The following is a 14,521-nucleotide window of genomic DNA, read 5'->3' as shown; positions in this document are numbered from 1 at the left end:
TGGAATGAGACATTAGAGATAGTTCATGAAGGATGAATATATTTCTTCTGGATATCTGATATCCATGCTGGCTTGGTTACCGTAATTTGAAAGGATCCAACTGACATTAAGTCTATTGCTCATCCAATTATAAAAGATAAAATCTGCAAATGTGAATAAGGTCACTGTAAAAATGAGATCTCTATGTACCATCCCCTTAAATTTCATGGCTTACAAAAATGATTAGGGACTGAATCTATGAATATGACTTGTAATATCTTTTTTTATGTCAAGATTAATTATATCATGACTAAAAACAGTGGACATGATACTTAAAATTTATCCATGAATTCCACTATATCAAGTTAGACTTTAGAGGATATGATGACATTTCAGATCTAGCACTCTGAGAATAATGCTGATTATTTAGTACCATTTGCATAAGGCTTTAGGCCTGATTATGGGTTACAGTGGTAATCTTTGCCAGGATTTGCCAGGGAGAATGTATCCCTATTACTTTTGCAGAATCTTTTCACAGCTTTTCAGTACCTCTGAATCTGATATGCTACTGGAGTATGAGGCTGGGATGGAATTTAGAATCATTGTTTTACAGTGATATTGGTTATTTTTCAAAGGGTGATTTGAGATATTGGTATCAAGGTACTTCTGCCTGAACCATGGTCTCTGCCTGAACCATGGTCTGTGAGTTCTGTGGGATCTCACAGAGTTCTACCTTATCTCAAAGCAAATTAAATTCCCTATGCCACCAGGCTTAAAATTTTGGGATTGAACAATCTGGAATTGCGCTGCCTGTGGTCCGATTTAAGCATAGTACACAAAATTGTCTGCTACAACGTCTTGCCTGTCAACGACTATTTCAGTTTTAAGCACAATAGTACATGGGCAAACAATCGATATAAACTCAAGGTAAACCACTTTAAACTTGATTGCAGGAAATATGATTTCAGCAACAGAGTGGTCAACACCTGGAATGCTCTACCCAATTCCGTTGTTGCAGCCTTAAACCCTCACAGTTTCAACTTCAAACTGTTTACCGTGGACCTCACTCCCTTCTTAAGAGGTCCATAAAGGGGGCATGCATAAGCACACCAGCTACCATCCCTTTCTTACTGTCCCCATTTATTTGTATTTTCTTCCTTTGTTTATGTTTACGTTCATACCTATACTTGTTATCTTATACATGTTTGACAAACAAATAAAATAAAATAATAAATAAATAAACATTTCAGAATCTCTAGAGAAAGATTATCACAGGTCCAGAGATAATATAAATAAATACCAAATAGTTTTCTAAGAATAATTTGGATAATAATTCTGGGAAAAAGAAAAACTGATTGTGTCTTTCCTGAACTAAAAAAAAGAAAAAGAAATAGAACAGGGATCAAAATTACTTAGAAATCTACCTACATAAATGCACAGAAACAGAGAGCGGCTTTTGCTTTGTTTAAGAAAAAGACAAAAATAGATCTATAATTGCCAACCGTGTCAGAAATTCTTTTAAACAAAATGTAAGTTTAGTGAGAATGAGAGTCAGAGAGAAAAGGAGAGAAAAATTATCTTTTCTGCCCATCTCATAATTCAGTTATTCCCTCCTCATTACAACTTTTGTTGCTGCTAGAAATAAACAGGGAAAAAACAGTCCAGCCTATCAAAAACAGCACCATAAAAAACTGATTAGGAACATATTAAAGTATGGAAGAAAAGGGGTGTTGGTCCTACCTGAGACGCACCTTCTTGTTTGGTGGAGACAGCAGCCAGGCATGGGTTGTACTCATCTGTTCAGATTGATGGACTGAGTCTGTCATAGTTGTTAAGTCCCGCCCTTGTTGCTAGGGGCAAAAACGGGATTCCCCCCTACGCTGTGCAGCTGGTAAGACCTTCCGCTTATTCTTGGTCTCAACAAGGAAAGACTCCAACAGATCCCCAAACAATTTGGCTCCCATAAAGGGAACAGACACTAAATGCCACTTGTGCCTAGTGTCTGCTTGCCAAAGACGGAGCCAGACCAAACAGCGTGCCGTAACAGAGGAGGCAAGGGACTTTGAGGCGAAGTGGGCAGAATTGAGAGTAGCATCCGCAGAGAATTGGACCGTTGCAATAATCTTGTTCAAGTCCTGTTTAACTCTCGTGTCGTCTGGTGAAAGCTTCTCTTGCAACTGACGCAACCACAATAATGTCACTCGATTGAAGAAGGAAGCGGTGGTTGCTGACCAAATCGCCCATGCCACTCCCTGATGAGGTCGCTGCAAGACCTGGTCCAACCGACATTTCTCAGGACATAGTCCCTCATCTCGATCCCCGGGAACAGAAGCGTTAGGTAGCAAAGTGACCACTGGAGCATCCACCGCCGGGACTTGAAGGATAGAAGCCAAGTCGGGAGCGACATTGAAATTCTTCTGGTCGGTAGATGATGGAATCGGGGCAGATCCAGGAGCAGCCCACTGCTTCCAAATGACGTCAACAATGACGGAACAAAGGAGGAGTGGGAATAGTATCCACCAGTTTGGAAGGTTCTGCAAATAGAGGATTCAGCGCAGTTTGAGGAGGAGGAGGAGGGGCTGTGTTCGATGAATTGGAACTGAGTTGAGCCCTGTTGACAGCGTTGAACAACAAGGACTTAAATAAGGCCTGAGGAAAAAGCCCAGTGAAGGTGGGCTGCTCCAGAGGAAGACCCTCATCCTCTGACAGATCCAGCTCTGGAGGCTCAACTTCACCCAGAAATGATGGATGAGTCATTTGGGAAGGAGCCGGGAAATCGGGGTCCCCATCAGAAATGGAATCTTCCAGGTAATCCGTATCTGGAGAAACAGATGCAAAGGACCGCACTGATGCACCCCTGCTTGAAGACCGGAAGCGACCCAACAGTGACTGCTGAACCGCAGCATCAATCATATGTTGAAAGTTGTCAGGCAGCAAAAAATTACGACTGTGGTCACGAACAGGACCAACTTTCTTGGAGGCTAGGGCTGCAGAAGAAGAAGGAGGTGCCGGGTCCAAATTGGAAGAAGGAACCATCTCCACTACCACCAAAGGTGTAGGAGGCATGGGAGTCCCCCACAGACAGGAAGTTTTAATAGATACTGGGCAGTCCTGAAGAGACACCTGACCTGGCATTAAGGCTGAAGTGCTCATCCCAACAGCCTCCCTGATTGAGACACCGTCACCCCTGAGAGCAGCTGATTATTGTAGGTGGCTGCTTGCTTTGTCACAAAGTTTATTTAAAACTTTATTACGGAGTTTCTCAGCCCTCAAAGAGGCAGAAGAGTGTGGTTTGGCCTTGTGGTGAGGGCGTGATTCTTTGCTGCCAGAGACCTTTGCCGAATGACCCTGAGTGGTCTTTGAGACAGTATCCCCTGAATTGGGGAGTAATCGCTCATCAACCCCAACCTTCCAGCCATGCTTCGATTTGGATAAAGCCTTGGGCATTGTCAAGGGTGGGCTGACCCAAATTGTTGAATGAGCAGTAATTAAATGGCCAACCAGACAGTAGCAGATTTTAGCTTGTGAAGCAGTCAGAGGAAACTCAAATTGGCCATTCAGGTCCGCAACAGCGAACAAAATGGCCACAAGCAGGGCAGCAAACAAAATGGACACCTACAAGGCTGGGCAGGCTGAAGCAGCTAGCTGAGGTAGTTTTGGCAGAGAGTCAACAATCCAGTTGTGGATAGTCCCAACACAGGAGCTCCGCAGGAGAACACAAAGAGTCCCCTCACACAGGCACAGACCTAAGTCTGGAGGCTAGCAGACAAAAGACCCAGTGCTGTTGCAATAGAACGGAGGCGGCAAGGAAAAAGGTGGCAAACAAAATGGTGGGCGTCCCTGCTAACAGCTCTGGGAGTGCGAAGCTCCATGTAAAGTCCAACTGTCCCAGTTAGCCAATTAATGGGGCGCAAAGCCCTTGAGGGTGCTTTGAAACAAACTTCAATCCCAAGGCACAGCTCGTTAAAGGGCCAGGGCAATGCAGAACGCCATGCTGTAAAAATCTCTCAGATTAACCAAAATGGCGGCCGCCAACTTGATGTCACTCTCGGGAGCGTGAGGCTCCGCTCAATGTCCGCCGGCCTCTCACAAAGAAGGGCTGGAGCGCAAAGCTCCTGAAACCCCTTGGCAATTAGCTGGTAGTAAAATCGCTCGTCGCCAGCCAAGAAGGAGCAAAAACGGAGCTTCAAAGCCCGTCACTGGAGCAACTTGGTCTGCGTAAAAAAACATTGAAAGGCTGCTGAACTGCTCAAAGGGGAGCGCGAAACTCCTTGAACGCCACTAGCCATTGGGAGCGCAGAACTCCGCTCAGCCCCGTCCCAGCTCCTCTCGGGAGTGGGAAGCTCCACAGACTCCAGATCATTGTCTAAACAACGGAGGATTGAGAGAAAAGAACAGAAAGGGAGAGCTGGGATCAATGAGGAAAACCAGCCAAAGCTTGCTAAAGAGGCAAAACAAGGGGCCCAATCCACTGAGGTGGAGGAACCCAATTTATGAAGATGAAGGCAAATAAGTCCAAAGTCCAATATCCAATCAAATCCAAAGTTCCAAGTCCAAGATCAAACCAAGAGAAACCAAATGTCACAGTAATAAGCCAGAGACACAGTCCCACACGTCTGTCCAGACTGACGGACTGAGTCAAAAGCTGGAAGCCCCTAGCAACAAGGGTGGTACTTAACAACTATGACAGACTCAGTCCATCAATCTGAACAGACGAGTACAACCTATGCCTGGCTGCTGTCTCTACCCACAATGGAGAATGGTAAGTAAGCACCTGTATACCCTAGATGAGTTCAAATCACCAGGACTGGATGGATTATACCCCACGGTTCTGAAGGAACTGGCAGATGAGATCTCAGAACCACTGAACTATATCTTTCAAAGATCCTGGAACTGGGGAACTGCCAGAGGACTGGAAAAAAAGGGGAAAAAAATAGATCCAGGAAACTACAGACCTATCAGCTGAGCTGAATACCAGGGAAGATTCTGGAAAAGATATTCAAGCAACAAATCACCGAACACCTAGAAGCAAACAAAGTAATAACCAAAAGCCAACATGGGTTATCAGAAACAGATCATGCCAAACAAATCTTATTGCATTCTTTGACAAAATTAGTGGATATAATTTACTTGAACTTTAGTAAGGCATTTTATAAAGTAGACCATAACCTGCTACTTGATAAGATAGAAAAATTGGGTTATAGCATCACCACCAGGCAGATTTGTAACTGGCTAACCAACTGCACTCAACGTGTAGTCCTCAATGGAACTACTTCTACGTGAAGGGAGGTATCCAGTGCAGTACCCCCTCTGTTTTAGGCTCCGTACTCTTCAACATCTTCATCAATAATTTGGACAAGGGATTAGATAGAGAACTCATCAAATTTGCAGATGACACCAAGCTGGCAGGATTAGCCAACACTCCAGAAGATAGGCTCAAGATACAGAAGGATGTTGACAAACTTGAACATTGGGTGCTATGTAACAAAATGAAATTCAATGGTGAAAAAAGTAAGGTTCTACATTTAGGCACAAAAAACAAAATGCACAGGCACAGTACATGTGGTACCTCGCTCAATAGTAGTAACTGTGAGAGGGATCTTGGAGTTCTAGCAGACAATCATTTAAATCTGAGCCAACAGTGTGCTGCAGCTGCCAAAAAAGCCAACACGGTTCTAGACTGCATTAATAGAGGGATAGAATCAAGATCACGTGAAGCGTTAATACCATTTTATAAGGCCAAACTTGGAATACTGCATTCAGTTTTGGTTGCCACAATGTAAAAAAGATGTTGAGACTCTATAAAGAGTGCAGAAAAGAGCAACAAAGATGATTGGGGATTGGAGGCTAAACTATATAAAGAATGGTTGCTGTAAATGGGTATATCTAGTTTAATGAAAAGAAGGACTAGCGGTGACATGATAGGCAAGCAAAGCAGAACACAGCAGAGCAAAGCAAAACCAGGCCCCAAAATCATAGCCAATATGCCAATAAAGAAATGCCCATAGAAAGCAGCAGTCAATGACTGAAAAAGATGAGGAGCTTGTCTGTAACAAATGCACTAGCCAACTGGAGTAGAAGCACAAGCTACAACAAATTGAAGCATGGCAGACAGAACACATAGCATCACTTGTCCTGGCAGCAATCGAAACTGCTACTTGATGAGAAGCAAGCTGGGGAGAGCCTGAGAAAAATGTCTTGCACTCATGACCTCCAGAATCAGAAAGTGGCCAGCAGGATTTATGGGTAAGCCCTCAATGAAATTTATATGCAAATAGCTCTGCATAGGGGTGGCGTATGTGTCATACTTTATGATAGCTGTTATGTATTAAATGTATATAGTTGTGCTAAAGGGGATTAACCTTTAGATGACCCTAACTATTAATCTGGTCTAAAGTGAAACTAACCTTTACATGACCTTAACTGTTAAATTGATCTAAAGTGAAACTAACTTTTACATGACTCCAACTGTTGGAAGGAAGTTCAGAACAATTATATGTGGGCGTTTTTTTTCTAGTTTATGATTGGTTAAGGCACTGTGGGCCTAGAGTATAAATCACAGGCTATTGTCTGCAGTTCCTCAGTTTCATTTTTGGAGTCAATAAATACTGTTGCAGATATGCTGGTCTGGTTCTTGCCTACTAAAGCCCACTACACAATAGTGGCAACAAAAGTGGGATGCTACAGGAGAAAGAGCTGCTGCTAACCAAGAGACTGAGATTACTGGGTGATAGGCTGGGTAACAAAGTGCCAGCAGGACTAGTCCCCATCCTGCCTGCCAGTAAGACACACTGTTGGCACAGGTGCACCTGAGGAATCCATCCCCAGGACTCCTAAGTGCAGCTCAGCTCCACCTGCAGCAGGACAGGCATTAATCAGCACCACAGGGGCCTTCTCAAAATGGCTAAACTGGGAAGACTCAATGAGTTTGACACTACCCACCTGGAACAGTGGAGCTCATATGTCTCCCAAGTAGACAACTATCTCTGGGTTAACCAGATCACGGACGAGGGCTTGAAGGCGGCAATTCTGTTATGTGTCTGTGGACAAGCCACATTTGATATCACTGAAAACTTGATAGCACCAGCAAGCATAGAGACAGTGGCTTACACTGACCTCAAGAAGAAATTAAAGGAACATTTTGAGCCTAGACTCTCGGTCATCGCCCAGCGCCATGCATTCAAACAACGAGAACAGAGATCTGGGGAATCTGCAGCAGAGTTTGTGGCAGCCCTTTGCCAAGCTTTGTGCCAATGTAAGTTCCCTGATCTTGAAAACCGTCTCAGAGACAGGCTTGTTTGCGGCCTGCATAATAGTGAATTACAACAACGCCTATTCACCATGGAGAAACTGACCTTCCAAGATGCATTGAAGGAAGTCATGGCAAATGAGGCTGCCGGAGGGACCATGAAGACTCTCTGGCCACCAAAAATGCACACCAGACCCCCAGCAATCCACCAAGAGACCGCAGAAGGCTTGGAAGAGGTCAGTGAGACTGATGAAATTGATTGCTTGTGGAAAGAGACACCCACACAGCCATGCTCCACAGAGCAAGCAATTGCCCCACAGAGCTGAACAAGCTGCAGAGGACATCATGAAAGAGCAGAGTGCAGATTCCACACAGCTGTATGTCGTGCCTGTGGAAAGCAAGGGCACATTGCCAGAGTTTGCAGAAGTTGCCAGTGGGAAAAGAAACCTGCAACGCAGCAGCACAAGTGGAAAGGGCCCCCAGGGCAGAATAAAGTTGAATACTGCTTGGGAAAGCATAGCATCCAATGCACAGGGGCTCAATGCCTCATCAAAGAAAAGATAAAACTCCGACTAAAACTTCAAGGGGTCCCATGCTCCATGGAGCTTGATACTGGATCAGCTCTGTCAATTATATTGTCCACGACTTTTGACCACATTTGCAAATGTAGCTGATGGCAAGTCCCGCTCAAATCATTGAGTTTACTGCTAACGGACTTCCAGAGTCACCATGTTCCTGTAAGGGGAGAAGCCACCATTAGGGTACAATTTAGAGAGTTCAAGGGTCCCCTCAGTGTAGTGTTCGTAGAGGGGCTGTGCACCAGCCTCATAGGCCTGGACTGGTTCAAGGCCCTGGGCATCAGAGTAATGGGCATTCATCGAAACCAAAGAGCCAATCTAGAAGTGGCATGCCAACAATATGCTCACGTATTCAACTCTGAGCTGGGACAATACAAAGGGGCACCCATTTCACTCAATCTCAATCCAGCTGTAACTCCAATCCGATTAAAACCACACAGGGTTCCCTTGGCATTGAAACCTAAAATTGATGCGGAACTAGACAAGCTGGTACAGCAGGGAGTGCTCCAACCTGTGGACTGTAGCCATTAGGAGACTCCCATAGTGACCCCAATTAAGCCTAATGGGGATGTTCGCATCTGCACAGACTACAAGTGCACCATAAAAAAGGCACTATAGCAGCATGCTTACCCTGTACCAGTGGTAAGCCACATCCTTGCCTCGCTCCAGGGAGACTGAATCTTTGCTAAGCTAGACCTCACCCAGGCCTACCTGCAGCTGCCGGTGGACTACGCTACCGCAGAGGCACAGACAATAGTCACACATAGAGCTGCATTCTGAGTGGTCCGCTTGCAGTTTGGGGTAAGCATAGCACCAGGGTTGTTCCAAAGTATTATGGAGAGAACACTGAAGAACATTCCCGGCATCTGCCCATACTTTGATGATGTCCTGATCGCAGGGGAATCAGCAGCAATCCTGGGGGAATGTCTCCGTGCAATACTCCAACATTTCCATGAGGCAGGCCTAAAACTAAAGAAGGAAAAGTGCCAGATTGGCATGGAATCCACAGAATTCCTGGGTTTCCGCATTGATGCTGCCAGAATCCACCCATCTGGAGCTAAGCTAAAAGCGATTCAGCAAGTCCCCACACCAAAATCCAAGGGGGAGCTTCAAGCATTCCTGGGCTTGCTCAATTTTCACCACTCCTTCTTACCGCTTAAGGCTACCCTGGCAGAACTGCTACACTGCCTACTGGACAAAAAAGCACCCTGGGTCTGGTCAAGCACTCAAGACAAAGCATTCAACGCGGTAAAATCATTGCTATCCTCAGACTCCGTATTAGCTCATTTCAACGAAACCCTACCAGTAACACTAGCCTGTGATGCTTTGCCATATGGCATTGGGGCAGTACTAAGCCACAGGATGCCAGATAGTAGAGAGGCCCCCATAGCATACTATTCTAGAACGTTATCATCAGCTGAAAGGAACTATGCCCAGATAGACAGGAAACCCTCGCCATAGTGGCTGGCATTAAGAAGTTCCATGACTTCTTATATGGATGAACCTTCACCATTTTTACCAACTACAAACCTCTGCTTGGTCTCTTTACAGCTGACAAACAGACACTGTCAGTCCTGTCACCGTGAATGCTACGATGATCCATTTTCATGGTTGCATACTTGTACTGGCTAGTCCACAAGCTGGGCAAGGAAATGGGTCATGCCGACAGTCTTAGCCGGTTTCCTCTACCACAGACCGAGCCAGATCCAGCCCCAGCTTGTCATATTCTGGTGATCCAGGACCTGCCTGAAGCACCCCTACATGCAGGGGACATTGCAGCTGAAACCATCATGGACAAAACACTTAGCCATGTTCTCAACTGGGTGTTAAGGGGTATTAAGAGGTCTGGCCAGGTCCTGAGTTCCAGCACTATGCCTCGTGGAAAAATGAACTGTCAACCCACAAGGGATGTGTACTGTGGGGCAGCAGGGTTATCATTCCACCCAGTCTTCGCTTAAAGTTGCTGAATTCCCTACACAAGGGGCACCCAGGAATTGTTCAGATGAAGGCTCTAGCCAGGAGCTACTTGTGGTGGCCAGGGTTGGACAAAGACATTGAGAATCAAGTAAGGAGTTGCCCCGGCCTTCCAAGAAACCTGACCGGAGATGCTACAAGCACCGGTGCACTGCTGGGAGACCATGCACACCCCATGGTCTCGTGTGCACATTGACTTTGCGGGCCCGTTCCAGGGGCAGGTGTTCCTGATAATACTGGACAGTTATTCCAAGTGGTTGGAAGTTGCACTGGTCTCATCAATGACAATGACCAGAGTCATCCGAGTGTTGCACCAGCTGTTCACCACACATGGTCTGCCAGATGTGATCATGTCTGACAATGGGGCACAATTCACAGAAGAGTTTCAGTCATTCATCAATGCCAAAATGATTTGCCACATAACATTTGCTCCATTCCACCCTGCAACCAATGGTCAGGTCGAACGAATGGTCAGGACCACAAAGGAGGCACTCAAGTGGATGATGACTGGGAACTGGAATCACCATCTGGAAAACTTTCTCCTGTGTCAACACATGACTGTCTGTACAGCAACAGGTTGAAACCGAGTGGAGCTGAAGTGGGGTCACCAGTTTCATTTTTTTGAGTCAATAAATGCTGTTGCAGATATGCTGGTCTGGTTCTTGCCTACTAAAGCCCACTACACAATAATAGCAATGAACAGAATTTAAATCATGATTGTAGAAATAAAGCAAAATGTAAAAATAAAAAGGGACTGGGTTATGCAGAAAGTAAATAGACTGTGCCATAAATAAAAGAAATTAGGACTATCTTCTCCATTCAAGTGTATGTGTTAAAGTTGGAATAATGAAATATGTATAAGCAATTGAAGTCCAAAGCCTAATTTTGACTAGAGAATGTAATATATCTTCATATCTCTAAATCAATCTAAAATACCTGCAAAAGTTCATTTCATTTTTGTGGATGTTGCCCACTCTTTCATCTGATGCAGTAAAACAAAACAAAAATAAATCATCTTTCTATAAGACACAAATGTTCCAGATAGCATTCTTTATCATCTATTGTCTGCCTTTATTTTCTGATCATTTATCCTGGTATGATTAGTATAATTATGTCACTGATGACATGCTGTACCAAAAAATACAGATACGTGTGGCTTTTGTCATGTGATATAAAGTCAGCTATCGCTCCTAAACAAATGTACCGTATTCATAATTTATGTGCAGCTCCAAAGCAAGCTTACCATCTCTAGAGTTATAAATACTTGTATGAGACCAGAAACTTTTTAAGTGCTGAAATTGCCTTTGAAAGCACCATTGAAATGAATAGGTAAAGTACTGCACAAACCACTGTACAGCGCATTCTCTGAATAAATTCATTTGAAGTTCCGCATCCTCTGTTCCCCGATCCAATTTAAAAGCCCAGTTCTCCTCAGTGGACTTATCCAATTACTCTGCTGTTCCCTTGGGCTTTAATTTCTATTTAAGCAAAAAATAAAGAAATGACTTCATCACAGCTCTGTACACAAAAATTCAAAGCTGGAAACTATTAGGTGTCAAAATTTAGGAAGGTATTTAATTTATAACAGAGCTGCAACAAAAGCCGCCACTACATGCAAAATAAAAGTTAGTTACACTTTCAGATAGCTTTACAAACTGTAACTAGGATACTCACAAAATCCAGTTTTACTTATCTGATCAACTATACCAGTTGGATCACCATTACTCTTTGTTCAAGATTAAAAACTCTAAAGTAGATTGTATCTTAATTTATAGGTATACACTGAAGTAATTTATTCAGCTCTCTGCTTTTTAATATTTTTTCTAGCAACCACTACATGAATAAATGGTTAAAAATAAAATAATGTACACCAGACTTCCCTCCAATGGTTACTTACTAATGAATAAGCTCTGCTGAAACTATGAGGATTAAGGCCATTCTGTAAATTAAATTGTGTATTTTAATGGGAGCAAATTTTGAAAAATTCTTTAGGGGCTCTTTGATGATACAAATCTGACTAGCAATTGTTTTTTCCTGAAGGAATAATATACCATATGGTCGAATAGCAGTCCAACAATTCTGGATACAGGGGAAGTCACAAGACAATATTAACTATTAATATTAACAATATTATCTATGTCCAAATCCTGGCTCTCTTTACAACCCAGGAGGGAAAGGGATCAAGTATATCAATGGCAAGACAGAGATCAAATCTAGAATCATAAAAAACTACTTGTAACTTGATCTTAAATTTCTGAGATAAAATAATATGAATGAAATCTGAAGAGCAAATGTTACAATTTTCCTATCTGAGAAGAATAGCCATTGCTATTAGCAAGCAAAGCTATGTGTTCATCATCCTGTTAAGTTTCTTTAAAATACATAGATTCAAAAAGACAAATACAAACTACAGTTCTTAATGCTATTCTTGTCAGGGACTTTCTGATTCTGAAGCTGAAGAGGACCACCTGATAGACTCACAGGTGGGAAGTCAATAAACTGTTAGATACTTCAGCATAATGCCTCAGACCCCATACAGTTAGCCAATTCAGGGAATAAAGAGTCAGATCCTGATTTTGAGAGAGTACTTAAAATGCACCATCAACTAAAAAGACTCAGTAATAGAAATCAGCATGGCTCCTTGACAGGAAAGAGTGCCAAATCCTCTAATTAGGAAAGGCATTATACTCAAACTATTTTAAAATATCTCTTATGTTCTGTCTTCTGGTTGGAAACAATTCACCATATGTGTTTCTATTTCATTCCTAATTTTTTTCCAGGAGTTGATGGCTCCAATTAATCTCATGGTCAAAAGCAACAGAGTGCTCACAAAACCTCATCATTTGCTTTGAAGTAAAAGACAGACCTAAAGTTTAGCAAGTGATGTTGTCAAGACTTCCATGTCAGTCATCAGTTTATGTGCTACTTGAGATGACAAAAAGCAGATCAAAATTACCCTGGGTTAAAAACATTTGTTACATGATGCTATACATTTTTTTCTAACATTATGCTTTAATCATTGCTGAAAAATATAACACATTTAGAAAAACTTCCATGCTTAAGGCATATCATTGAGGTATAGAATAAATGTAAAAGTTTAGTGTTTTTTTCATTGATAAATATACAAATATAAGAATAGTTTATGGCATTTAAAAACCTTGGAAGCATATATTAATGGGGAAAAGTGTAACCTGGCTTAATATACAAATCTGTCAGGACAATGTACAACAATAATGTAAAAACATAGTGCTTTGGTGAGTCCTTATTCTTATTGGTGAGAGTAATGGTGATATTAGGTGAAAAAAAACTTTCAGCAATATATACAGTATATTTATTTATTTATATTTCATACGTCTTAACTGCCCATCTCCCATAGAGAGGGACTCTGGATGATGTTATCACAGAGGATAGCCAATAATTATGCTTACAATTGTATCAGGCAGTCATCTGATGTGCTTATTGAAATACACTGGAAAAGATGTGCCAAAAGCAAAGAGTCTGTTTGTCTGAAAGCTGAATGCCTTTTAATTTCAATAGAAGATGGATTATATGTGTATATCTAGGCATAACAGGCAGTTCCACAGCTATTTCCAGATGCTCATTCAAAAAGATCAAAACCTATTATGAAAACAAGAACTGCATCATGTCAATGCAAAGCTCCAGATCCAATGTAGCTAACAAAAATGTGATATGACTAGAAAGGTCTCATTTTAACAATCTCTGCATATAAATTTGATGTTATAAAAATATTTATAAAAGTTTGTAAGCCTTTTAGACCAATTGTGAAAGAATGAGGTTTTTTCTTAGCTATGCAAGGTACTATGACGGAAAGATTTATTTTATTTATTTATTTATTTTGCTTTGTTTTGTTATATTTATTAAATTTGTATGCCCATTTTCCCCTATCAGGTGACTCTGGATGGCTTTGATGATAGATATGTTGTAACTTGATCCTAAATTTCTGAGATACAATTATATGAATGAAATTTGAGGAGCAAGTGTTACAATTTTCCTATCTGCTGAGAATAATAGCCATTGCCTATTAGCAAGCAAAACTACGGCTTCATCATCCTGTTGATTTATGTGATTTCCTAGACATTTCCCATGTGAAAAATACTCTTGTATTGGCAATAGTATGATTCATGAAAGCCAAGTAACTGTTTAGGTAAGTTTAACGTATGTTTTTCCCTTAACGTGATTTCCCCACTCCCACCTATGGAAAATGGGGATCCATATAGTAAAAAGACAAGACTCACATAGAAAATGAAAAAAAAAAAATACTGCTTGATGTATCCTTTAATTTTATTACTTGAATTTGAATCGGGTTCACATGTTGATTTAACAAATGTGATTGCTCTAGTTAGAATGGCAGAAAATTAATTATAATTCTATTAAAAAGGTCAATAGATTGCCCTTAATCACTTACATTGATGTCTTCTAAATCTAAACTCTTCAGAGCGACATTGTTCCGCTTCCAGATGATTGGAGGTCTCAAGGTGCCCTGAATGGCACAACTTAGAACTGCACTTTGTCCAACTATCGCAGCCGTAATGCTTACTTTCTGATCTTCTGGCAGGCTCAGTTGTATTACTTCTGTAAAAGATATGTTGCATTTAATGCCAATTTGCACTTAGAAGGTCTATACCTAAAGAAATATCCAGTTTGTAGCTCTATCTCACCTTATTTTTTAGTTTACTCAAGTCTAAGGCACCATATTTGGGTTGTAAAAATAATTACCGTA

At 42.0% G+C, this 14,521-nt stretch overlaps 1 protein-coding gene across 3 annotated transcripts in view; it reads right to left on the bottom strand.

Moving 5' to 3' along the window:
- The window catches only part of FSTL5 (follistatin like 5), a 372,260-nt gene that overhangs the window by 106,644 nt on the left and 251,095 nt on the right, over positions 1-14,521 (bottom strand). For all 3 annotated transcript variants that reach the window (XM_070948548.1, XM_070948549.1, XM_070948550.1), the window contains exon 6: positions 14,207-14,373. In XM_070948548.1, coding sequence (XP_070804649.1) covers positions 14,207-14,373 — 167 coding nt within the window. The remainder of the gene's footprint in view (positions 1-14,206; positions 14,374-14,521) is intronic.

This window comes from Pituophis catenifer, unplaced genomic scaffold, assembly GCF_029215685.1.
Source record: "Pituophis catenifer annectens isolate HBS135680 unplaced genomic scaffold, rPitCat1.0.hap2 SCAF_8, whole genome shotgun sequence".
In the NCBI taxonomy this organism is placed as follows: Eukaryota; Metazoa; Chordata; class Lepidosauria; order Squamata; family Colubridae; genus Pituophis; species Pituophis catenifer.
The sequence above is the reverse complement of the archived record's forward strand: the minus strand, read 5'-3'. Positions and strand labels throughout refer to the sequence as shown.